The 25,711-nt window shown below is 38.5% G+C and overlaps 2 protein-coding genes across 3 annotated transcripts in view; one reads left to right on the top strand and one right to left on the bottom strand.

Moving 5' to 3' along the window:
• The first annotated feature begins 3,920 nt into the window (after nt 1-3,920).
• On the top strand, nt 3,921-24,014 carry LOC121378251 (phospholipase B-like 1). 2 transcript variants are annotated; one of them, XM_041506329.1, is made up of 10 exons: nt 3,921-4,055; nt 5,748-5,967; nt 6,525-6,750; nt 7,572-7,733; nt 11,063-11,207; nt 11,444-11,647; nt 12,753-12,893; nt 13,645-13,830; nt 21,470-21,576; nt 23,729-24,014. In XM_041506329.1, exons 1-10 carry the CDS (start codon nt 4,004-4,006, stop codon nt 23,897-23,899), a joined length of 1,614 nt encoding a protein of 537 aa, XP_041362263.1. In that variant the 5' UTR covers nt 3,921-4,003; the 3' UTR covers nt 23,900-24,014. The 2 variants fall into 2 exon arrangements, with proteins under 2 accessions (XP_041362263.1, XP_041362264.1); XM_041506330.1 differs by lacking the exon at nt 5,748-5,967 and having other exon boundaries at nt 4,001-4,055.
• A 150-nt stretch (nt 24,015-24,164) lies between these two features.
• The window catches only part of LOC121378252 (ubiquitin-conjugating enzyme E2-16 kDa-like), a 38,276-nt gene continuing 36,729 nt past the window's right edge, over nt 24,165-25,711 (bottom strand). The window contains exon 6 of the mRNA XM_041506331.1: nt 24,165-24,754. Coding sequence (XP_041362265.1) covers nt 24,615-24,754 — 140 coding nt within the window. The 3' untranslated portion in view covers nt 24,165-24,614. The remainder of the gene's footprint in view (nt 24,755-25,711) is intronic.

The following is a 25,711-nucleotide window of genomic DNA, read 5'->3' as shown; positions in this document are numbered from 1 at the left end:
ATCCTAAATCTTTCCAAAACAATTTTAAAAATTCTGTTGAAAAACCATCAGAACCCGGACTTTTGTTGTTATTCATTTTTTAAAGTGCTTTTCACAGTTCATTGTAGCTTAATGGATTTTTTTAAAGTGCTTGACAAATCTGAATTTAATGATGGATATTCATAACCTGCTAGTAACTCTTTGATATTGCTATTGTCAATGTCCTTTTCATGAGAACGGTACAAGTTTTCATAAAAGTTTTTTGTTTCTGATAAGATATCATCAGTTTCAGTTATAATTTCTCCATTAGCTTTTTGAAGTTGAGTTATTGTTTTAGAGACAAATTTTTTTTTTTAAGATTACAAAAATAATTTGTAATTTTTTCGCCTTGTTCTATCCATGTGGAACGTGATCTAATCAGAACCCTGTATTTTAATTTTTCTTATCTCTTCTAATTCTTTTTTCTTTTGCTCCAGCATTTTGAAATCAATGACTGTATTATTTTCCAAACTTTCAATACTATTTATCAAGTCTGCTTCAATTTGAACTCTTTCTTTTTTTCTTAAAAGAAGCATATGAAATAGTCTTTTCGCAGATTTCCATCAAAATTTCAAAAAATAATTGATCATCTATTCTTAAATGAATATCCGAGATTGGAACACTATCAAGATCTTCCATATTATACACCAAAGCTGACAACTTTTTTTTAAACTTTAGATATTACCTCATGTACAATTTTAACATATTGTTTATCTTTCAATAGCGAGTTATTAAATTTCCAATAAGTATTTGTTTTGACTTGTTTGAATTGGAGTTGGAGTTCTATTAAGAAGTGGTCGGTTCTGTATCCTGCATTAATTTTTTCGTACGTACGAAAATATTTGAAGACGAAATCCAGTTTGGGCTTCTTACAAATATTAAGACGACCAGAAACATATTGAATATACAGACACTTATATTCTAAACAAGAAACTATATTTAATATGTAAGTTTAATCGTAGAAATATTTTATTAGTGGGAAACATCTTACAATGCAACAAACTCAGGAATGTCCCTTTAACATCTATTCGAAACATACACCTGACAAACCGAGACAATTTACGATAATATACGTTAATCTACACACCTGTAGTATACCAAAACACAGGTGTGTGTGCGGGTGGAGGGGGTGGAGTTCTGGTGGTCGAACACCCCTGCTCAAAAAAAATTTCGTTTTATGTACCGTAAATCCTTGAATAAAAGCCTAGCTTCTATTTTTTGTCGCGTCGCTCCAAGTCCAGGCCTCTTTTTGAGGCAGGTCTCTATACATGGCAGGTTTCTATTTTTTCATGCAAACGTTTCTAACACAGCTTTGTTGTAAGATCTTCTAATGTAGGCTTGCGTACCTAGCTTCTTCTTTCCTGTTATTCTCACTATGTTTTTATATTAGTTTTTGACGTCATGCAACGGGAGTGGTGAGTATAGTGTGGCCACTAACCTGACAAAGCTGCAGTAGCAGAAGTTGACCTTTATAGAAGGCAGGCTTCTATTCAAGACATGCCTCTATTTTTTGTTTGATGCTCTGAGACCCAGCCAGACTTCTAATAATCTATTCAAGGATTTACGGTATGTATTTCCGAAGGAACATGACCCGACCCCCCCCCCCCCAAAAAAAAAAAAAAAAAACAAAAAAAAAAAAAAACAAACAACAACAAAAAACAACACAAAAAACAACAACAACAACAACACAACAACAACCCCCCCCCAAAAAAAAAAAAACAACAACACAAAAAACAACCCCAAAACAACAACTTCACCTGCCACAATCTAGATCTTCGTGAACAATGTCCTGCACACGCACCTGAAATAATATAATTTAAAGTGTGTAGGCTTAATATAGAATCCGTAACATACATGACATTTACGAATCTGCCATTTGCATATTCTATACCGTATCTCTGCACAAAACTGATTCTAAAGAGGTTATGACAGCTTTAAAGACGTGAGGGTATGCAGCATTAATTCATTGTCAAGTGCTTTGTCTACAGAGGAGGGCTGTTCTTATATATATATATATATATATTTATGCTTACGTATAAATAATGTAGCCTAACTAACAGGTGAGAGGTACGTACTAGCCTATGCTATCTCTCGATTCAATGGAGGGTTAAACAGCTTAATGAAATGATTAGATATATAATAATTATTTCATTAAGCTGTTTACAGCCCCCTCCCCTATGTGTAGTCAAACAGCATATATTACAGAATACACACACAAAAAAATACATACTTATCCCGTCCATCTATCAAGGACCTTTAAATTTTATTTTCAAAAACAACAACGGGTATTAAAAAATGTTGGATCCGTGCCTGCGTGTAGCATTTCAATGACCGACGCAGAAGACAATACACAAGTCAAAACCTGTACTGTCAACGGCGGCTATCGAGTTGCGTCCAAAGGGTTTGTAAACCATGTACGCCACGCCTTAATTCATAGCGCTACACCAAATTCAACCCCCAAAACGACAATGTTAACGTATGTGGTTAACAAATACTATAAATATAATTTCATGCAATATATCAACCAACATATAACTTGAATTTATTGATAATGCTACAGCTCCCTCCCCCACCCACAAAAAGAGAGGGGGGGGGGGACGACTAAGTTTTTTAATTGAAGTAAGTGGAACCTTTCATGGCTCATTTTTGTAATAACGGGTTGTTTTTACAAAAGCCATAGCTTCTCACAGAATTATAGCCGTTACTTTTACAAGTAGTATACACATATTTTAAGCACCAGACTACTTGACAAAGTGGTACTAAATGAAATAAAATCATATACATTTATTGCACAGATAAAACATTTTAAGCATAGCGCTGACGGGGGAAAGATGTAGAATTCAAAGGCCTATCTAGGAAAATAATTCCTCACTTCGATGACTTCTGGAGACATTCAAATATAGCATTTTAATTATGCATGCGTGTTTATGTGTGTGTCAATCTAATTAAAATTAGCTCCACAATTACATGTGGATCTAACACCAGCCAGTTGGAGCTCATGTCCACCAATCAAAACCTTACTTGCAGAATCCTGCCAGTGATTTAAAACTAACAACACTGCGTAGTCCCCAATGTCCAGTTAACATTTCGTCTGTAAATAATAATTTAAATATTGACCAATCACACTTCGCCTTTTATAACGTTATTTGGGAGCATACAAATTCTAAAAATATCGGGCGAGTCTATTTTAGTGGCCGCAGTACAGCGAACCATACCAATACGTACGGGGTGGGTTATCAGTCATCAATTTTACATTAAAAATTATTTATTTATTTATAAAAAACCCCAACTAAATCAGTTTTCAGTTTTACATTACAAATTATTTATTTTATAAAATAAAACATGTTTTAAGGCATTCGTAATTCACACGAAACATGTCGTATACCCTCAGGATAATTCGGAATGTTTTCAAATTATTTTTAAATCACTGGCAGGATTCTGCAAGTAAGGTTTTGATTGGTGGACATGAGCTCCAATGTTCTGGGGTGTGAGTGGGTGGGCCCTAAATAAAGCAGATTGATAAAATAATATAAATATAAAAACACAAGATATATCAAGCCAAGCCAATATATATCATTTTGATCTATAGTGGAAAATATACATAAAATATACGATGTTATTTAATAAATTATTAGGGCCGTAAATGAAAAAATCCATGGGGGGGGGGGGGGGGCATAAATTTTATAAATAATTTTTATATACTATAAAGATTAAACATTTCTATGCTATATATGGAGATATATATTAAAAAAAAAAAAGGACAAGATTCTCAGGGGGGGCTACTGCCCCCCTGCCCCCCCCCCCCCCCCCGCTATGTACGGCTAAAGTATCTAAACAACCACGCAGTGTGACATGAAATTATTCCAGGCCTACTTGCAGTTATGTGTTAGTAGAACGTGTTGAGCTGGCACGTGACGCAGTCATGTGACCGCACAAATAACCGCATGATTATTTTCGGCTGCAACTGTGCAAGGTAAACAGGAAAATGAATGTTGTCACGGTGGTGGGTGTATTTGCCTTATTTGGATGTGCATTGAGTAAGTATCATTTTAAATCTAGGTTGAGTAAGTATCATTTTAAATCTAGGTCGAGTAATTGACATTTTAAATCTAGGCTTCTAGTGTACTAAACTGGTTGTAATGCACGTTTAGCGACAAGCGAATTTTTAACACTCTATTAATACCTGGGTGGAACAGCTCAGTGGAGGCACATACCGCATGATATGCAGTGACCATGCCATGGGTTACAGGATCGATTCCCGTTACATGGGCGTACATGGGGGGGGGGGGGATGGGTTCGACGGACCCCCCCCCCACCCCCGAAATGTTTTTTTTAAATAATTTAATATATCTGACATTGATATCTGACATTATTATATTTACTCAACATAGGAATATATGCCCAATATCTCTGCAATCTATTTTGGAACCCCCCTTTTCAAAATCCTATGTATTGGAACCCCCCTTTTAAAAATCCTATGTACGCCCATGCGTTAGTGGCCCAGTTGTGATATTTCCTTTACTACCCATTCGCGACGACTGGTAATGGTGTATTAAAAGCTATGGCGTGTTCTAAACTTTCTGATGGAGGAACTTTCAGGCCCGGCAGGGGAGGTGGGAGGAACTTTCAGGCCCGGCGGGGGAGGTAGCTGGATTGGAGGGCTTGTGCCTCCACACTCGAGAAGGAAAATGTATAGTTGTTTTTAGTCCTGCTCTATAAATGTAAAAGTATGTGTCCCCCCCCCCCCCCCCCATGGCGGCTGTGATCACCCCACTAGAGCTTGTGTCCGCTCCCCACTACTACTACAGATATCGTTCCTACAGGCCTGTATTATACACATACATATGTACTCTTGCAAATATCTGAAATGGACTGCCTGTGTACCTCTCGAGTCTATTCTAGCCCTACCCTGTTAATTAGATATATCATTGTGAGTATAGGGTTATAACGTAATTCAATAGTGATATTAAAAATGTAAATTTTCGATGACAGCAATCTAAATCTGACTGTGTCGGAGAGGATCAGTTCTGAGTTCACTGATGACATTAAACGTGTATGTTGGTAACTACAAGCGGGGGCGGGACGTGGCTCAGTGGTAAAGCGTTCGCCTGACGCGCGGTCGGTCTGGGGTCGATCCCCGTCGGTGGAACCATTGGGCTATTTCTCGTCCCAGCCAATGGACCACGACTGGTATATTAAAGACCGTGGTATGTGCTATCCTGTCTGTGGGATGGTGCATATAAAAAAAAACTACTGTTATGGAAAAATGTAGCGGGTTTCCTCTCTTAAGACTCTTTATGTCAAAATTATCATCTGTTTGACATCCAATAGCCTATGATTAATAAATCAGGCGCGGATCCGGGGGTTGGGGTTTTCGAGAGGTTCTGGATTCCCTGCTGACGACTACAACCCCCCCCCCCCCACACACACACACACACACACGCATAGGCCCCTACACATACTTATTTCAGCATTGCCAGGAATGAGAACATAACATAATCGAGATACACTTCTTGGTGGTAAACGATGGGCGCCAGGTATTTCTCAGTTGCATTTGCATTAATTTTGCATTGGTGGTGGTGTTGTTCGTTTTCCCCACCTCCCACCCCAAATGTATATAACATAGTCCATACGAACGGCTATACATTGTGTGAAAATCTTCACAGATGCAGTGTAGTTCTAACAAAGGTTAATGTTTTTGCTTATTGATCATGTTTCCAACTGAACAGGTGCTTCCGTGAATACTGGAAGTGTGTATTGCAGCAAAAGAAAATGCACATTCAAAGCAGACATTTTGGATCCGGACTCGACGGCTTATGGCGTCTTTAACGACACAATTGAGTCACGGGGATGGGGGATACTGGAACTCCGAGCTGGCTTGAAGAAACCACCATCCGATGATGACATCATGTTCGCTGCTGGATATTTAGAAGGTCTACTTACCACCGAGTATGGCGTTTGGTTATACTGATACATTAACTAACCCAAAAAGTAACCCTAACGGTAACCTTAACTCTATAGCCACCCAATAACGGGTTATCAGTCGGATATTTTAGCGCAATCTTCGGTTGCAGTCGATAGGGTCGTATCTAGATTACAATAAACGAGAGTGCTGTATATCAGGACACAGAAGTATAGGATTTTCATATTTGACAAAAAAGTAAAGAGCCATTCTAAATTAAAATAGCATTTTTCTTTAATTTCCACACACACGCACGCACGCACGCACGCACGCACACAGAGAGAGAGAGAGAGAGAGAGAGAGAGAGAGAGAGAGAGAGAGAGAGAGAGAGAGAGAGAGAGAGAGAGAGAGAGAGAGAGAGAGATTACAAGCATTGTCGATATTGGATGGTGTGGCTTTGGCATATCGCATGTTTTTAAATCGACCTATGCACACGTGTGACGCCAGAAATCACACAGTATTCTCTTCAAAACGTCTGTAAGAAAATAAACAAAATATTCACGATATTGCAGCTTTAAATAGCTTGTAAACCTTGTTTTTACAGGAGAATATACCAGAACTATTTAAACTTGAAACCTATCTTCTGGGACCGTGTACCTAAGGTTACCGAAAAAAAGATAATCCAGTTCCTGAAAGATCATATCTCGTGGACCAAACAGATGATTGAAAAAAGTGCTGGACACGATCCCTTTTGGCGGCAGGTGTCCTACGTCATGGCACAACTTGACGGTTTGGTCGAGGGCTACAACGTCAAGGCGGCTTATGACCATGTGAGATCAAATATACAGTGCACCCGATTTTCCTTTTGTCTCATTGTTTTCTAAATCAACATTGAATAACTAATAGTACGATGAGGATAAAGGAATATTGTCCGAAAAGAAATGTATAAATATGCCATGTTTTTTAAAGATAGACTAATTTCTTTACTCCTGTCAAGGTCCAACTTGTTCGCAATTTTGTCTACCTTATAAAAACAATGATATTTGAATTTTGAATAGCAATATTTTGATTTGTGACTTTTTTTCAAGAATGGTAATTTCAATCTTACGAGTTTTAAAATTTTGCAATGAAATTATTTTGTGGAGAAAATTTGAACTATCCTACTAAGGTATTACCTTTCAACAATTACTTTTTGCTTTAAATGCGTATTCCATGATACGCCCTGTCCCCTGTTTATTTACTTAAAGGCCCCTAAAAGTTTTACTATAAAAATTATCCTTAAACATATTGTAGCCCAAAAGCATTCTAAAACATTTTGCCACGTTTTGTGTTATCTCAAGTTTCATTATGGCGTCTTCCTGTCAAAATTATTAATTAAATTTTGATTTGAAATATAAACATCTACTTTGAACTATATGCTTATAAAAAGATTACAACCAAATAACTAGAAACAAAAGTATTGGAGAATCGTTAGAGGACCGTGCTGACGGAATTAAAGTGGAAACACACAACAATTTAGACATTCCCGAGTTACTTAGGCAAATGATCGATTAATTTGTTATTGTTTACCAAAAATAAATGTAACAAAAAAAGCAAAAGGAGAGAAATATGGCTCAGTATCTTTAAGAATTCTTTATTGATTTCATTTCAGAAAATTGACTATATTCGAATGTTTACCCTCAGTGCGTCTGGTGATATGATGAGCATCGCGATGGCGGTCAGTCCAGAACTCTATCCAGACTTCACTAATATGACACGAGATGAAGTGGAAAGATATGTCTTCAGTAGGAGCAGATGTTCAGCCTTAGTCAAAGTAGGATATTAATATGTGCATGTATGTGTGTGTGTGTGTGTGTGTGTGTGTGTGTGTGTGTGTGTGTGTGTGTGTGTGTGTGTGTGTGTGTGTATGTGTGTGTGTGCGTGTGTGTGTGTGTGTATATATATATATATATATATATATATATATATATATATATATATATATATATATATATATATATATCTTCAAAATTAATATTATTAAATCAACTAACTACCATCAAACACGGGTTTGTTACGTAAGGTAGTAAAAAAAAAGTAAAGTAAAATTTGTTTTATTTAACGACGCCACTAGAGCACATTGATTTTTTTTATCTTATCATCGGCTATTGGACGTCAAACATATGGTCATTCTGACAGTGTTTTTAGAGGAAACCCGCTGTCGCCACATAGGCTACTCTATTTACGACAGGCAGCAAGGGATCTTTTATTTGCGCTTCCCACAGGCAGGATAGCACAAACCATGGCCTTTGTTGAACCATTTATGGATCACTGGTCGGTGCAAGTGGTTTACACCTACCCATTGAGCCTTGCGGAGCACTCACTCAGGGTTTGGAGTCGGTATCTGGATTTAAAAATCCCATGCCTCGACTGGGATCCGAACCCAGTACCTACCAGCCTGTAGACCAATGGCCTACCACGACGCCACCGAGGCAGGCCGTAAGGTAGTACTAAACCAAATAACTTCTGGCTGGGTCAAAGTTCGAGGTGCAACGTTTGATAGAGAAGTTGACACCACAAGTCCTGTGATTGGTGATAAATGTGAGTGTGTTGGTTGTGAAAACAATTAGTTTCATCTGGGCAAAACGTGTATGCAATTTTATTTCATCTAGTACCACTGTATGGGATACCTGTAAAAAAAAAGTAATATAGTTTGTGCGAAACTAGGGGTGTTGTAAAAACATCTGGTTATACCGAAAATGAGCCATGGAAGGTACCATTTTCTTCATTTAATACTTTGAGGTAGGGGTTGTAGTACTGATATTTATGGGTCATAATATGGTTGATATATTGCATATAGTGTTTTTTAACACAGACGTTAACATGGTCGCCTGTGAAATTGTATTTGGTATAGTACAACCGTAAATGAGACGTACCAAGGCCGTCAGAAGCGACCAATAAATGCCTTGGTTTTTAATTTAAAGCAAAAACAAAAAACAAAAATACTTACATCGTGTCGTTAATTCTGCATGGAATATAATATCGCCAAACACCGTCTTTGAAACATAAATTTCTGCATCAAAATGCCACGGAATACAGCCAAAAGCATATGATTTATAAATAACAAAATACATAGTTTATACGTCGTGGAGCCAAAAATAGGCCTTACCAATAATTTTGAGCTTCCTACGGGCCTTTCTGTCAAACCAGTCCTGTGAGAGTGGCAGTCATCCTACAGGCGGTGAAGGAAGGATGAAGTAGTCTTGACGCATTCATTTACCGGTATTTTAAAGAAGGACCCTCCTCAGTGTGAACATTGTCAGTGTACACTGAGTGTGCGCCACATTTTGGTGGAATGTAATCATCTGAAGCCGACGATAAATTATATATTTGGCAACAGAAATGTTGGATTTCATTAACTACCTTAGTTTAATTTAAATGTTTTGTGCAGAACAGTAGACTTCAGCTCTTGAAACCCAAGAGCCGATGATTTAATAATCAATGTGCTCTAGTGGAGTTGTTAAGATTTTTTTGTTATAAAACCGTACAGTTCTGAGAGAAAGTCGAATTCTCAGATACTATGTTCGTTTCAATACAAACACGGGGGTAAGGTTGGGGGCGGGATGGAAAGATGGCATATTGTATTTTGGAAAGAAAAAAGGCACGGGGGAGGAAACATTGTTTTTTTTATAGCACAGCACAGCACAGCACAGCACAGCACAACACAGCACAGCACAGCACAGCACAGCACAGCACAGCATAGCATCGCATCAAAGCTGAAGTTTGTTTTGTTTAATGACACCACTTGAACATATTGATTAATTAATCATCGGCTATTGGATGTCACACTTTGGGTAATTCTGACTCGTAGTCATCAGAGGAAACCCGCTACATTATTCCTAATGCAGCAAGGGATCTTTTATATGCACTTTACCACACACAGGGAAGCACATACCACGGCCTTTGACTAGTTGTGATGCACTAGTTGGAACGAGAAAACCCCCAATCAGTTGAATGGATCCACTAAGGGGATTTGATCCTGCGACGCAAGTACCTCAGGCGAGTATCAAACGACTGAGCTAATTCCCGCCCCAGCATAGTATCAAATATAGAACCTCGATAACATTGAATATCATTGGCAGGGGAAGCAGTCTGATTGAAGTACTATCATTAATTTCAATTGTTCTGACAGAAGACTAAATGTGTGTGTAGTAAAGAGGAGTGGTAATGTTTGATCATAAACTTGATGCTAGCCGTGGTCGTCCGAGGGAGGCACCCACCCTCGTGTTTAAACAAAACCACAAAAAAAAACCCCCACAAAAAAACCCCACAAAAAACATCCCACACACACACACACATACCAAACAACTACAACATAATTTGGCAGAAATGATAAATTTATGAGCGATTACTGCCTACAAGTTAAATGCTAAAGGATCAAAAACATCCACCACCACCCCCAACCCCCCCCCACCAACCCCCCCCCCCCCCAAAAAAAAAACGAGAAAAATAAACAATCCACAAAAAACCCCACCAAACAACCTCAACAACATAATTTGGCAGAAATGATAAATTTATGAAAGATTGCTGCCCAAAAGTTAAACGCTGAAAGGACCCCCAAAATCCCCCCCCCCCCCACCAAAAGAAGAGAAGAAAAATTCCCCCCCCCCCAAAGGTTGGTGAAGAAGGTAAGAGAAAAGCGCCGTTTAACCGATGATTACGATTATTTCAGGTAACCGATGACTATGGTTATTTCAGGAAGGAAGGAGGTGTTTTATTTAACGACGCACTCAATACATTTTTATTTACGGTTATATGTCGTTGGACATATGGTTAAGGATCACACAGATATTGAGAGAGGAAACCCGCTGTCGCCACTTCATGGGCTACTCTTTTTGATTAGCAGCAAGTGATCTTTCATATGCACCATCCCATAGACAGAATAGTACATACCACGACCTTCGCGAAGCACTGGCTGGAACGATAAATAGCCCAATGGACCCATCGACGGGGATCGATCCCAAATCGACCGCATATCAAGCGATCGCTTTACCACTGGGGTACATCCCGCCCTCATTATTTCAGGTAACCGATGGCTACGATTATTTCATGTAACCGATGGCTACGATTATTTCAGGTAACCGATGGCTACGATTATTTCAGGTAACGGACGACTACAGCGACCTGTTGATGGGCCATTCCACGTGGTTCATGTACCAGTCGATGATGCGGATTTACAAATACTACACCATACATCTCAGTGACAAAGCGTCGGTTATAGGTCGGATGTCTTTTTCCAGCTACCCAGGTAATCATGTCCGTATTAGAGAGTATATATGCATATATATATAATATTTGCAATCAACTTTCAGTTCGTGTGTTTGTTTGTTTGTGCGTGCGCGTGTGTCTGTATGTGTGTTTGTGTGCGTGTGTGTGTTTGCGCGCGTGTGTGTGATATTAGATGGGCTGATCGGCGTGGTATCGAGGTCGGTATATGAAGTCAGAACAATAGAGATTTCAAATAAAAACAATTGACATTTTCAGGGTTCCTGGTGTCAATTGATGACTTCTACGTAATGGCAGACACTTCGATGGTGATGATACAGACGACCAACAGTATTTTCAACAAGACGATGTACTCAGCCATTCACCCCCAGTCTCTTCTAGCATGGCAGAGAGTGCGAGTCGCTAACATGATGTCCAATTCTGGCAGCCAGTGGGCCGATGCCTTAGCAACACATCATTCTGGTAGCGAAACAACATATTATACAACAGCTTTCTTATGTTAATACTTGTTAGCACTTTTCCCATCAAATAGCAACGATACGATACGGGCGCGTTTGTAAGAATTTTAGTAGCCTGGGTCTCTAGACAATGGCGAGCAACCTGTATAGGGAGGTCGGGACATACTCTCCGAAAAATGGAAATTGAATTTTTAAAAAATTGTTTTGCTATAGTGGGGGTGTCCGACCCTTAAACCCCACCCTCTGCTAACGCGCCTGCGATAGTGTGTGTAGTAAGATACCTGTTGTAAATTAGCGTTGAGAATGTTTTTTTTTTTTTACATAGTATCACTGCCAACGCCAATATTGGGTTTGTATACAATATCGTCTGACATTGACCTCTGAAAGCATCAGAGTATATTCAGAACATTAAATATTGATATGCCTGTGAAAGATGAGTATATGCAAAACGAAAACAAATATACATGTATATACGTACATACAATTCTCATTGAATTCCTTCTTACGTTGACTTCACCAATTGGGGAGGGGAGGGGGGGGGGGGGGCAGTGATGCGTTGTCCAACTTCAAATGGGTTCCTTAGCACGGTATACTACATACATACCATGGATATCAGCAGTAATTGTGAAAGGCATTCATTTTGCTAAAAGCAAAATTCAAATGACTGGGATTTTTTTTAATGCAGTATCTTATTTGTATTTATGCATCTAATATGCTGACGTCCAAAAGAATCTTTATATACAGGAGCGGGACGTAGCCCAGTGGTAAGACTCGATGCGCGGTCAGTCTGGGATCGATCCCCGTCGGTGAGCCCATGGGGCTGTTTTTCATTCCAGCCAGTGCACTACGACTGGTATATCAAAGGCTGTGGTTTATACTACCCTGTTTGTGGGATGGTGCATACAAAAGATCCCTTGCTGCTAATCGAAAAGAGTAGCGCATGAAGTGGCGACATTGGGTTTCCTCATAAAATCTGTGTGGTCCTTAACCATATGTCCGACGCCATATAATCGTAAATAAAATGTGTTGAGTGCGCCGTTAAATAAAACATTTCCTTCCTTCCTCATAATCTGAGTTAAGGGAGCAATTAAATACTCGGATCCTTGCAGGTACATATCCCAACCAGTACATGGTGGTGGATCTCAAACTGTTCAAGCCGAACGTAGAGCTTGAGGACAACCTGCTGTGGGTAGTGGAGGAAATACCAGACCTTGTGATGGCGGCTGACCAAACTCAGATACTCAGAAACGGTGGGTGTTATGCTAGACTCAAACTACCAATTGACAGCAGAAGGTTCACCAACGTTTTGCTGTCACGTCATTTACGACTGTCCAGTTGCTAGTCTGAACGCTCTTATAACTCGATTCTCGTCGAATAAACCCATTAGTTGTTAATTTGAGCGCAACCGTCGTAAGTCGGGAGTTGGGAAAATTACAACGCAATCGTCGAGTTGACCAGCTTTGTGCTGGCAGTTGGTAGTCTTTGACTAGCACAACAGAATATGTTGAAACATTTTAAAAAGTCTAAAAATATCTTAAAACAAAAAGCTATTTTATGAACACAAATTATGTTAGTTTTCCAGATCCAATTAATGTCACGCCAAAATAACTTTTTAAAAAGGAATTTTTTTTATGCGAAATGGTGGCAGACCTCAATATTATAGATCAGCATCTCATAACTAATATAAATGCTACAGTTTTGAAATGTACTTCATTCGTTCGCCTGTGATTCAAAACGAACTTATGATATAAATGGTATTTTAACTAACTCACTCTCTCTCTCTCTCTCTCTCTCTCTCTCTCTCTCTCTCTCTCTCTCTCTCTCTCTCTCTCTCTCTCTCTCTCTCTCTCTGTCTGGTGCATGTAACGACATACCAAGGACTTATTAATCAATTGGCTATTAGATATATAACCAAATATTAATCATTTGATTAAAAACAACTGATCAGACCTGTGATCACGAATCAACCAATGAAAACTAATCTGAATTTATATTCAACAGGTTATTGGTCCTCCTACAACGTGCCATTTTACGAGAAAATCTATAATTTAAGTGGCTACCCAGACATTGTCAAGATGAAAGGCCTCGATTTTTCTTACCAGATGGCACCACGTGCAAAAATATTTCGACGTGACCATGGAAAAGTGAACAGTGTAAAGACAATCCAGGAGATTCTACGGTCAAATGGTATGTTTTATGTAGGACCCTAGACGCTAGCGGATCCAGTATTTTTGTGATTGTTTTAATGATCCAGATATTATTTTAATTATGTTTGTAGTTTTTTTGTTGTTGAAAAAGTGCTGTTACAAAACTGAAACATAATAAATTTCTGGAACCAAATTGATGGAACGTACTTTTCTGCCAAATTCCGAAATCGTAGGTATTACATACTGTGACGAAATTGTAGCTATTATAGTGTCCACTTCTGGCAGAAAGTTGATGGCTATCCGCCATCTTGAATTTAAATATGGTCGCCATGACAAAATATCAGTTGCTCATGTTTCAGCTTCTGAACCACATAGCAGGTTGGAATTTGGTATATAAGGGTATTTTCGTTTGCTAATTTCAAAAATATATGGATCCATATGTCTGACAGGCTGGTTAGCCACTATCGTGAATTTAAAGATGGTCGCTACGATAACAAAATGTTAATTGCTCATATCGGCTTCTTAACAAAGTAGAAGGTGGATTTAGACAGCTAGCCATACATTTCGAGGGACAAGGAATCTAATTCGAATACACTAAATGTATTTGGGGGCCATCTTCAACATAAAAATAGCCTTCTTGCCTATAATATAGCCGCTTAGAAGAAAATTATCCCACAAAAACACAATTCCAAGAAAATGAGTGTCTCAAGTTTAAACTGAAAATTAGGCCTACATGTTAAGAATGTTTTTTTCTATTACCAATATATGGCAGTATATTACAATACTGAAATAGACAATATGATTAAAACATGCATAGACCCTTGATGCACTCTGTGGTACACCTAACTCGTTTTCGGATAGCCCACTTTACTTCTCAGCAGCTCGTCTTCTTATCACTTGAACTTGTTGATCATGTTGATCACGAAAACATTGCACTGAACAAAAACATAGCGTGCATGGCAGATTTGCTGTAAAACATTTACACTTTCGTACACATCACTTTTGCCGCTTGCAATTGATCAACTCACAACTCTGGCATCACTGACCAAAATGGACACCAGTCACTTTTATTATCTTTAACCCATCCCCTGTCTGCATGCGAGTGTACAATTTGGGTTTGACCCCACATGCAACTGGCTTGATAGACGACTCTCATCACATGTTGGAACAGTGCCTCATTAGTTGGCGGAATGTTTTTCACCTTGCGGTTTCCATGAGCGAATAGCTGTTTGCGTGCTTCATTGACTTCTTACAGAAGAGATGTTCTGTTATATAAGAAAACAGCAAACCTCTGCATGTCATCTATGTCATCACCTGTCATTTCCACTGGCGCATGCGAGAGATGGTTGCAAACTTATCCAAATTTTGACAGGGATAGCCTATCCATGCATCCCTGGCATTCTTTTATTTCCATTCCACACAAGGCAGAGGTGGTATCACACCCTGAGACAGCATGTAGAAACAGAAGTCCCCATGAACAGAACCAAAATACACCTATATACCAAATTCCAATCCCATGTGTCGTTCACAAGCCGAATTATGAACAATTGATATTTTGTCATCTTTAAATTCAAGATGACGGCTAACCAGCTTGTCAAACTTCTTGGATGCATAAATTGTTTAAATTAGCAATAAAAAATACCCCTATATACCAAATTTCAATCTCCTATGTGGTTCAGAAGCCGAAATAAGAGCAATTGATATTTTGTCATGGCGGCCATTTTTAAATTCAAGATGTCAGCTTACCAGTCTGTCAGACTTTTTGGATCCATCAATTTTTGAAATTAATAGACCAAAATACCCCTATATACGAAATTTCATACTTTCTGCCAGATGTGAACATCTTGGTCATTTTTTGTTACATATCTGTATCTGCCCCACTATAGACCCCAAAAATTGGCCACCAGTATCATATGAGGGGAATAAGACTCATAGTGATTTTTCACAAGGTATATACCCCTAGAGTTAAAAAATATGTGATAGTATTGGAACACTGGTAGCTTTTAGTACATTATCACCTTTTGTATAAGCCTACCCTAAAAGAAACTGCAGAATTGTTTTGTTTTTTCATTTTGATAAATGGAGTGACAAATGTATTTATTTGATGCATTTCCTAAATAAAGATTACCATTTTTAGATACATAGATTTGAAGGAAATTCGTAATGAAATTCAGTTAGTAAAATATATTTCATGGGATAAGAATATTAAAAAAATATTGTTAAAATTGTTAGCACTACTACTTACCCAAATATTACACAAGCTTTGGTATGGTGTGTGCTAAAAACACACCTGGGCTAGAGACGGGACTGGGTCTAATGCTGGTGAGTATGGTACCAGTTGAAAACGAAACGCACTGAATCGAATGTGACAAAACACAAGGCATCTGTTCTGGCATGAACCATATATCTGGCAGCAGACGACATAGAACATGATCTAACATAATTTGATGGCACCAGACTAACCAAAAACAGCTTTGGTGTGTGGTTGACCTAAGTTTTTCAATGTGTTGAAGTTCGGCTCTAGAACGATGTGGTCCATAAACCCTGGCCTAAACGTATATGCCATTGATTCGATGATTAAAGTAGACATTTGTCAACAGTGAGTACCAAGTGCTGGGCATCTATGTAGCCGGTGCACGTATGAACCTATGTGACTTCATCTCACCAGAGAGAACCATATCCAAAAAACCAAGGAAGCTGTTAAAATTGCCTGTAAGAAGAACCTGATGTAGATCCTTGCAGGGCAGACATGTCCAGAGGGTTGGTAAATCCCAAGGTAGACCAGATTTAATATAACCAAATGCCAAGCTCAGAATATGCTGGGTATCTGTCCTTCTCAATGCACCCGCCACAAAAGTTAACCACAGTCAGAAGTAATCACGAAAAAACTACTTGTTGAAAAATTATGATAGTTATGGATCAAACGCTTTTTGTAAAAGCTACTTAAACAATTTAGCACGTTTTAAACATTCTTCTAAGGTGTCCATCACTGGGGGTCAGTGCTTGTAAACACTGCAACCATACTGTCAGGGTACATAAGTATGTCTAAGAAACCATTACGAAGTTAGTACTGTAAGGGGATTTATAATGTGGATTAAGGACACTGTTTAAGGCAGCAGTGATTTGATAGTCATTCTTAGCATGGTCGGTGATTTGAACAGACATTCAATAGTGTCTTGTAAAGTCCACTCTTAGGTGAGCTGATGACAATATGGATATATTTAATAGAACACCTAATTCACAAGAATGGAGATCTATCTACATACAGGATGTCGTACATACACATGCTAGAGGATGTAATACATGTTCTTGGCCTTCTGTGTGTTTTTAGTGTTGGGAATTGGAATGTGCACCATAATACCACAATAACTATGATCTCATGGTGTTTTGCCTATGATAAGATCAACTATGCCAGGTACCTAACCCTAAACTGTGGTCTGAGGATGAATCCTGATAAGAATTAAGCGTGAAACATGGGCCACTTCTCAGTGCAGATGTCTAGCAAAAACCATTTCGGGTGGATTCCTGTGAACTAGACCACTGGGGTCACAAAGATACTCAGACTCCTGGAGGCAGAGCCAGAACGTTGGAGTTATCGAACAGTATTATTACCAGCTGAACCCAGCAGTACATCCCTAGGTCAGTTAAAAGGTAACAAATCAAACGTACTGACCAAGAATAAAAAAAACGATCAGGAAGCAGCATCAGCAGTTGTTTTTGTCATCAAAGGATAGGTCCATTCACAGAAAAGTAGGACCTTATTAGGATTTCTACTGCAAAGGTAGCTCCCAGAGATATCACCACCTTTAGACTCATAAATGCATTTAAGTGTGAGTGACTAGAAAAAGACCTACCAGCAAACTAATTCCAAAACCTGATGAAAACTAACAAGATGTAGAGGTTTAGCATAATGTATAAAAAAGAAGCAAAAGCAGATTGTTCTTTGTTTGTTGCATCGAAATGGATGGTATTTTATCTCAATCCCTTGGACCATTACCGTGAGATCTGTCCACACCACATTTATTACTTAGAAAGACTAACAAAGCTACTTTAGCCACTAATTTGCTGTGTCCTCAGTGCATCATATACTTAGGTCAGTGATCTCAGGTGCATTCTGTTTTGCGTTACAAAAGTTGAAGTAAACAGTCATCAGCCTCCAGGTTATAGATATTGCTTCAGACCTTGATATGAAAAATATTGAGGGAAGTGTTGCATCCAAATGGATGGTATTTTATCTCAATCCCTTGGACCATTACCGTGAGCTTTGTCCACACCACATTTAAAACTTAGAAAGACTAACAAAGCTACTTCAGCCACTAATTTGCCGCCAAAGGTAGAGTAATTGCCATGAAATCGATGATCAGCTTAAGGGAGACTCAGGACATTTGTTTTTAGTTTGGGCAGCAATAGATCCCACCAGAGAACTAAAAACTCCAAAGTAAAGGCATTCACATGCTTCTTCTGTGTCCTCAGTGCATCATACACTAAGGTCAGTGATCTCAGATACATCCTGTTTTGTGTGACGAAAGTTGACGTCATCAGCCTCCAGGTTATATATACAGCTTCAGACCTTGATGTGAAAAATATTGAGGGGAGTGTCCAGAGCAACAACTGAATGTGCCAAGCCCTATTGGTAGAGGGTGGATGATTGAAAAGGAAGGAGTTGAGGTTATTCTGGATCTGCTGGCTTGAAACTGCCCAAAGATGTGTACACTGCCAAATTCCATGTGTGGCAAATGGATTGCCAGTAAATTACACTGATATGTAGACTACTGGAATATGGGAAAAGTACAAATAAGGATGAGGGAAATGAATGTGATTATAATATTTCTCCTGAACACTTTACAATGGTTCATTCATTCATTTATATTTTGTTTTCGTTCTTCTGCTCAATTAAGGTTCAAACACGCTGTCCTGAGCATACATCTTAACTACCTGTGCTGTCCTTTTAAGACAGTGGGTTACCGTAGTAGTTTGTGAGAGACAATTCAGTGAAGTGACCTTACACCTACCCATTGAGTCGTCAAACTCACTCTGGCTTGGAGCCTATATTGGGATTTGAACCTACCAGACATAAGTCCGATGGCTTAACCACTACACTGCTGAGGTCGGTTTACAATAATTACAACATGTTACTATAAACGTATATTTGATGTCAGAAGAATATGCCTAACAGCAGCAGGGAAATGAAATACAATTTATTAAAATAATCAAAAAGTTGGGGGTTTTTGTTTGGGGGGGGGGGGGGGGGGTAAAAAACATTAGTTCTACTGGTTATAATACACAAATTGCATAAAATATATTCAGTTATTTGGATTCCTCTATAAAATAGCCACAAATATGTGTAATTGTATATATTCCAAAACTTTTATTAACATTTTAAAACTAAATGATAGATACCAATATTTCTGAAACTGAAATACTGCATTATTCAAAATTTATGCACCACAATGTATGTATTACTAATGCTAAAATTTTCAACTTCAACATTTTATTAAAAGTTTTCTGAAATGATATTTAACATTACCACAGGTGTGACAAATGTCATTGATAAGGACTGCTTAATGATAAAGTAGCACTAGGTTGAAATAGGTTGTTTTACCGTGTGTTGGTAGTATTTTAAAAATGATTATTTTAGGGTGATAATACTCAAAAGTTACCACTATTCCAATGCTAGCACATATTTTCCAGCCCTAGATATGCATACCTTGCTAAAAATTACTATAATCATTATTCCCCAGATTGATACCGATAAACCTGGACTACTACTAAAACAAGCTGTCAGTCAAATTACATTGAAGTAGGCTACATTTGTCAAGAGTTCAGTCAATTTACGTGTGGTTTTATTTTTTAATAATAATTTTGCTACCGGTACATAATAAATTCGTACGTTTTGTACATGTGTATCAATATTTTATTTATGTCAATGAAAATATGTCTGTGATTACAATTTCCCACAAATTATGTTTTAACTGAAGAAATCTCAGTAACGTTGAAGACGTTACTACAAAAATCGTAACGTGAGAACGTCCCCCTCTACTGTTATGTACACTGATCATGAGAGAGAGAGATGTACACTGATCGAGAGAGAGAGAGAGAGAGAGAGAGAGAGAGAGAGAGAGAGAGAGAGAGAGAGAGAGAGAGAGAGAGAGAGAGAGAGAGAGAGAGCGAGGGAGAGATGAAGGGACAGAAAGAAAGAAAGAGAGACGGGAGATATAGAGAGAATAAGAGAGAGAGAAAGAAAGAAAAAGAAAGAATGAGATATTGATTTGTGTGGATTAACCGATTTGATCAGTCGATTAATCAATTGATTGAACTGAATTTTCGGAACGATTGCTTTAACCATAAAGTTTTACAACAAATCGATATTTTCGTAAATATCAAGATCTGGATTTTTAAATTAATTTTATTTTTAAATTTTGATTCGATATATAATATATAGACTATCATAATGTATTTGTAATTTTAAATAAACGTAATTTTAGCAGGTTTATCTAGAATTAGTAGACCTATGAAATAAATACAGAACACGTACCTCTCTGACGATATGCTGTTGTAGTGATCGCAGTTATATAACTCTGTCGATGTGGGTGGTAACATGTTTGTATACCTCCTCAGAGTGTATTATTAACACTTGCAAAGATGTTCACGGGAAAACGTAGAGGGTAGTAATCATTTTTTTTTAGGTGAGCCTTATAATCCATGACTACATCGCGGTCTTAGGTGGGGCCTAACTTTGGTCGTATTGAGAGATCTGTGGGTTTTTTTTTTTGTAGGGCGAGATGTAGCCCAGTGGTAAAGCGCTCGCTTAATGTGCGGTCGGTCTAGGATCGACCCCCATCGGTGGGCCCATTGGGCTATTTCTCGTTCCAGCCAGTGTACCACGACTGATATGTCAAAGGGTTTTCACTCTTAAGACTATATGTCAAAATTAGCATGTTTGACATCCAGTAGCCGATGATTTTTTTAAAAATCAGTGTGCTCTAGTTGTATCGTTAAACAAAATAAACTTTTAACTGTTTTGTTTTTGTAAAGCTTTTGTGGTTGTGTGAAGGTTTAATTATAGAAAGTCTACTGATTATCATGAAAAATAGATCAGTATAGAAGAAAATCAAGGATGATGTTTGTAAAGTGGACTTTGATGAAACCAAATACAAGAATGTACGTATTAAGGAAGGGTATGCTTCCCTCAAACAGGGCTTCTAGATTATGGTAGCCCCACTCCCATGGCTAGTAAATAACTACTATTGCCATACCCGACGGCTAGTGAATTTGCAGTTGTCTATTTTGTAAATACAAATATCCTGCCCCGAACCCCAACCCCCCAATGATAGTGTTTTTAAGCTCCATCTCCCTCTTTAGGTGACATGTCTGATTAGTACTATTATTTAGTAAAATTGTATGAACTTAAATAAAGTAGGGCTAGTTAATTTTTAATCGTGGCTAGTAACTTTTTAAAATCACTGTTCCCATGGCTAGTGGATTTTATAAACATTGTAGAAGCCCTGCCTCAAACGTTCGAACCAAATATTGAACACTGAGCAAAAGCTAAAATGAAATATCCACACAAATGTCTAAAAATAGAAGTTCAGCTCCTTAGCGGCTTTTACTGGTACGTTAGGATCTTGTTGGTATAGAAGAAAGATGATTTTTATTCGTGATGTTTTTTTCTGGAACAGATTATAAGAATGATCCATTCTCAGAAGGGAACCCTTGTAAAGCAATCTGCTGCCGTGGTGAGTTGAGGAAAGAAGCACCATTCCTTGGAGGATGTATTGATACAAAGGTAATAATGCTCCCTGTTGTACTGTTATCGCCACTAGCAACCAACCCAAGGTCGCAAATGTGTCACTGACACTTGAAACATGTGCTCCTGTATTAGATTAAAGAAAGGAGTAACGCACTCAACACATTTTGTTTACGATTATATGGCGTTGAACATATGGTCAGGGACCACACAGATATTGAGAGAGCAAAACTGCTGTCGCCACTACATGGGCTATTCTTTTCAATAAGCAGCAAGGGACTGTTTTATATACACCATCCCACACACAGGATAGTACATACCACGGCCTTTGTTACACCAGTTGTGGAGCACTGGCTGGAAAGAGAAATAGTCCAATGAGCTCACCAACGGGAATCGATCTAGATCGATAGCGCATCAGACGAGCACTGTACCACTGGGCTACCCCCCGTCCCCCTGTATTAGATTAAATGTTAAATATCGACCCAATATTTGAGCTGAACACGATGAATCATCAAGGGCCGAATTTACGAGGCCTGTTTTCTTGAATGCCAGTTTTTAAGCATTTAAAATGTGTGTAGTTACACAAAAATAGGCTTTTTTCTTTAATTTATTATTATGATTTTTTAAATACAAATTTATTTTTCACTATTCATGTATGGCAAACAATCCCTTTATTTTTTCCAGCTATACACCTACCCTATTCCTTAATTACTTGCTGAAAGTTGAGTTAACAGAACATATTTCTACTACAATTACTTTTATTATTAAGAAAACATTTTAACTTACATTTTCATTTATTTGTATAGTTTAAAACAACAAGAAGCCTAAAAAACCCAAACCAATTGTGTTGGTATCATCTTACGATAGCATCTAATAACACATATTGTGCTGTATCATTGTAAACGTTTGCAGTGGTCGTACGTTTATTATTATATACAGTAGCGGATCCAAGGGGAGTTGGGGGTTTAGACCCCTATTTAACCACACACACACACACACACACACACGCGCGCGCGCAACATACACACACACACACACACACATCGTTCAGTGAGGTATGTGGATTTTCAAGCACGCACAGATGCTATCCCCTTCTCAAAATCCGAGATCCGCCCCTGGTGTACTTTAACGCTTTCGACTTTATAGGGTGTATACTACCAAATCAAATCCCACAGACGACAATAGTAACATATGTGGCTAAAACTCCTATCTGCAGCGTATCAATCGACATAAACACCACGAATATAAATACTACCACCCCTCACACTTAAAGTGAATAAAAAACAAAAGGGGGTCAAGCTGCTCGTTTCTGAGATAACGGGTAGCGTCTATGACTACCCTAGTTCCGCACAAAATTCGAGTACTTTTTTTTACAGGTACCCCATACATGTTTCAAGCACAAGGCTACTTGACACATTGATACTAGATGAAATAAAATTGCATATTTTTTTACCCAGATGAAACTATTATTTTTTACGACCAATACACTCACATTTATAACCAATCACAGGACTTGTGGTGTTCACTTCTCTATCAAAAGTTCGGTGCACCTCGAACTTTCACCCAGCCGGAAGTTATTTGGTTTAGTACTACCTGGAAGTGTGGGAGAACGGTGCACCTCGAACTTTCACCCAGCCGGAAGTTATTTGGTTTAGTACTACCTGGAAGTGTGGGAGAACGAAATATTAACTGTAACGAATTTGAATTCGGGAGCTTACCTGTACGCTTTCCCTCATGTTGGTGAGAGCAAGGGAACAAGCAGTTACAATCCACCATCGTAAAACATACGGTGGATATAGTGTTGGTAGTGTGACTTTTCCTATTAGCTCAGTTGGTTGAGCGCTGGGCCCGGTAACATAAAGCACATGTATGTAACATTTACGTCAGACGTACACCATACATAATATGTGGCGTACGTCTGACGTAAGTGTTACGAGCGCTTTGTGTTGCCGGGTCATGGACTCTTGTATTGAGAGTCCGTAGTTGGAACCCCTCAGTGGAGGTTGATTTTTGTATTACATTTGGAGCCGGCGTAGGGACTGGGTGTGTTCTTTATACAAGAATACAAATATAACCCAGTCAGAACCTTAGCAGTTCAACAGCCCGTGGCCGGGCCGTAGCTTCACTAGATGAACGAGTGTAGGAAACACATTGTAATGCGCTGTTAAACATACTCAATTATTTATTTCAGGTAACCTCGTTCAAGATGGCTGAAGACTGTGCAGCCTCCATTATAAGTGGTCCAACAACAGCATCAAATATTCCACCATTCCACTGGGGAAAGAAGTATGCTAACGTGTCGCACATAGGACTGCCTGAAGAATTTAATTTTGATTTCTTCAATGTGTTTGCAACCATATAAAATATTTAATTAAAGAGAGAGAGAGAGAGAGACTCAGAGTGAGATTGAGTGTGAGAGTCTGAGTGAGAACGAAACACTGACACTGACGTTGACAAAGACTCGGAGGCAGAGAAAGACTGTGGTTGAAAGAGGGGTCGCAAATGAGCTTAAGACTGACTGGCTGACTAACATAACTCATAGTATTAGCAGACCTATTTGTTTTTAAAGTCATGGTGACTGACAAAGAGGTCAATGTATGAATTATGTGATGAATAATCACTCGGGATTCAATCTTTCAAACTTTATTTTTCGTCCCTAGTGCATGGATACGTTAATGCCGCTAGTATCAGCACAATTCTTTATCGTATCTCCCACAATGTTGCTGCTGCTGCTGCTGCTGCTGTTCAGGCTGGCCGTCAACAGGAATAGTGGTGGTTTGGCTGTGGTCTCTTAAAATATAACCTAGATATTCGTTTACACTTTCTTCGTGATTAGATCAGTCACGTTTGAGAATCATCACTTAGCATACAGCCTAGACTACTCATTTACAGGTGTTTCGTACGTAGGTCTGTCTGTCACCATCACTTAGCATATAACCTAGTGTATTCCTTTACAGTTGCTTCATATTTAGACTTGTCACGTTTGAGAATCACGTTTGAGAACCATCACTTAGCATATAACCTAGTGTATTCCTTTGCAGTTGCTTCGTATTTAGACCTGTCACGTTTGAGAATCATCACTTAGCATACAACCTAGTGTATTCCTTTACAGTTGCTTCGTATTTAGATCTGTCACGTTTGAGAACAATCGCGATTTCGGCCACAAGTGGGTCATCTGGATTGGGATCGTCCAGCATTAGTCGTATAGCAAGTAGCACTGAAAAAAAGGAGCACAAAAGCTAGTGATTAGGCTGATTCGGATTCATACCGATGTAACACATTTTATTTTCTATTTCGTGACATAGGCCACGGTAACGGGTTCGTTACGCAATATTAGCCTGAGTCTATCTCTGTGGAAAGTGGAAAGCTATTACCCTTCTGCTTCTGACACTACACTAACCAATAACAATTAACCCTGAGTAGCTACGGTGTAATCCCAGAACAAGGTGATTAAAACTTGATTAATAAATTGCAATTTATGTGACTGTTTGTTTTTACTTTTATGCTAATCTTGCTCACAATTAGTCATACTAATTAAAATATTAATCAGTTATGAGCATTCTAACTAAAACGTGCATTAAGTTAGAGAAACTATTATGTTGGACCATGGACAAGATAAGAAACTATTTATCTTTAAGGCGCTCTGTGTGTAGGTTGAAAATTATTGACTAAACACAATAAACGTTTAAAATAGCGCTAGGTTGAGGAGGAGGAGGAGGAGGTGGTGGTGGTGGTGGTGTTGGTGGTGTGTGTGTGTGTGTGTGTAGACACGGGGTGACACATCTAAATAATAATAATAACAATAATGAAAGCAGTCATGTTTCTTTAGTCCAGATACATACACTTATAATTTTAAAAGTGGGGGAGAAATATCCTAAAGCGCCAAAGGCCCCGAGAGCTTGTTTCAGCCTTGACTTCATAAATAGATAAATTATTGTCAATTATCGTACAATCAGGACCGAACAGACAAATATGTGGTCAAATAGTGGGCGTGCCAGAAATTATTTTTTAAAACATACACAAACGAAACTAATTATGAGAATAAAACTCTGAACATGGCAAAGAACGGTTGCATTGCTACCATTTGATTGGGATCAACTCTACTGGTCCGTAGGTCTGATATGTCTGTCTATCTTAGTATCTATCTATCTACATGTATCTATTTATCTATCTA

The sequence above is a fragment of the Gigantopelta aegis genome, chromosome 8, assembly GCF_016097555.1.
Source record: "Gigantopelta aegis isolate Gae_Host chromosome 8, Gae_host_genome, whole genome shotgun sequence".
Lineage (NCBI taxonomy): Eukaryota > Metazoa > Mollusca > Gastropoda > Neomphalida > Peltospiridae > Gigantopelta > Gigantopelta aegis.
This window is presented reverse-complemented; position numbering and strand designations above follow the sequence as displayed.

Excerpts from the sequence above, each read along its gene's own strand:
- LOC121378251 (XM_041506329.1), top strand. The coding sequence starts at position 4,004 with ATGAATGTTGTCACGGTGGTGGGTGTATTTGCCTTATTTGGATGTGCA. Across the intron at positions 6,751-7,571 it reads TCAAGGCGGCTTATGACCAT|AAAATTGACTATATTCGAAT; the intron begins GTGAGATCAAAT and ends ATTTCATTTCAG. Across the intron at positions 11,648-12,752 it reads CTTAGCAACACATCATTCTG|GTACATATCCCAACCAGTAC; the intron begins GTAGCGAAACAA and ends GGATCCTTGCAG.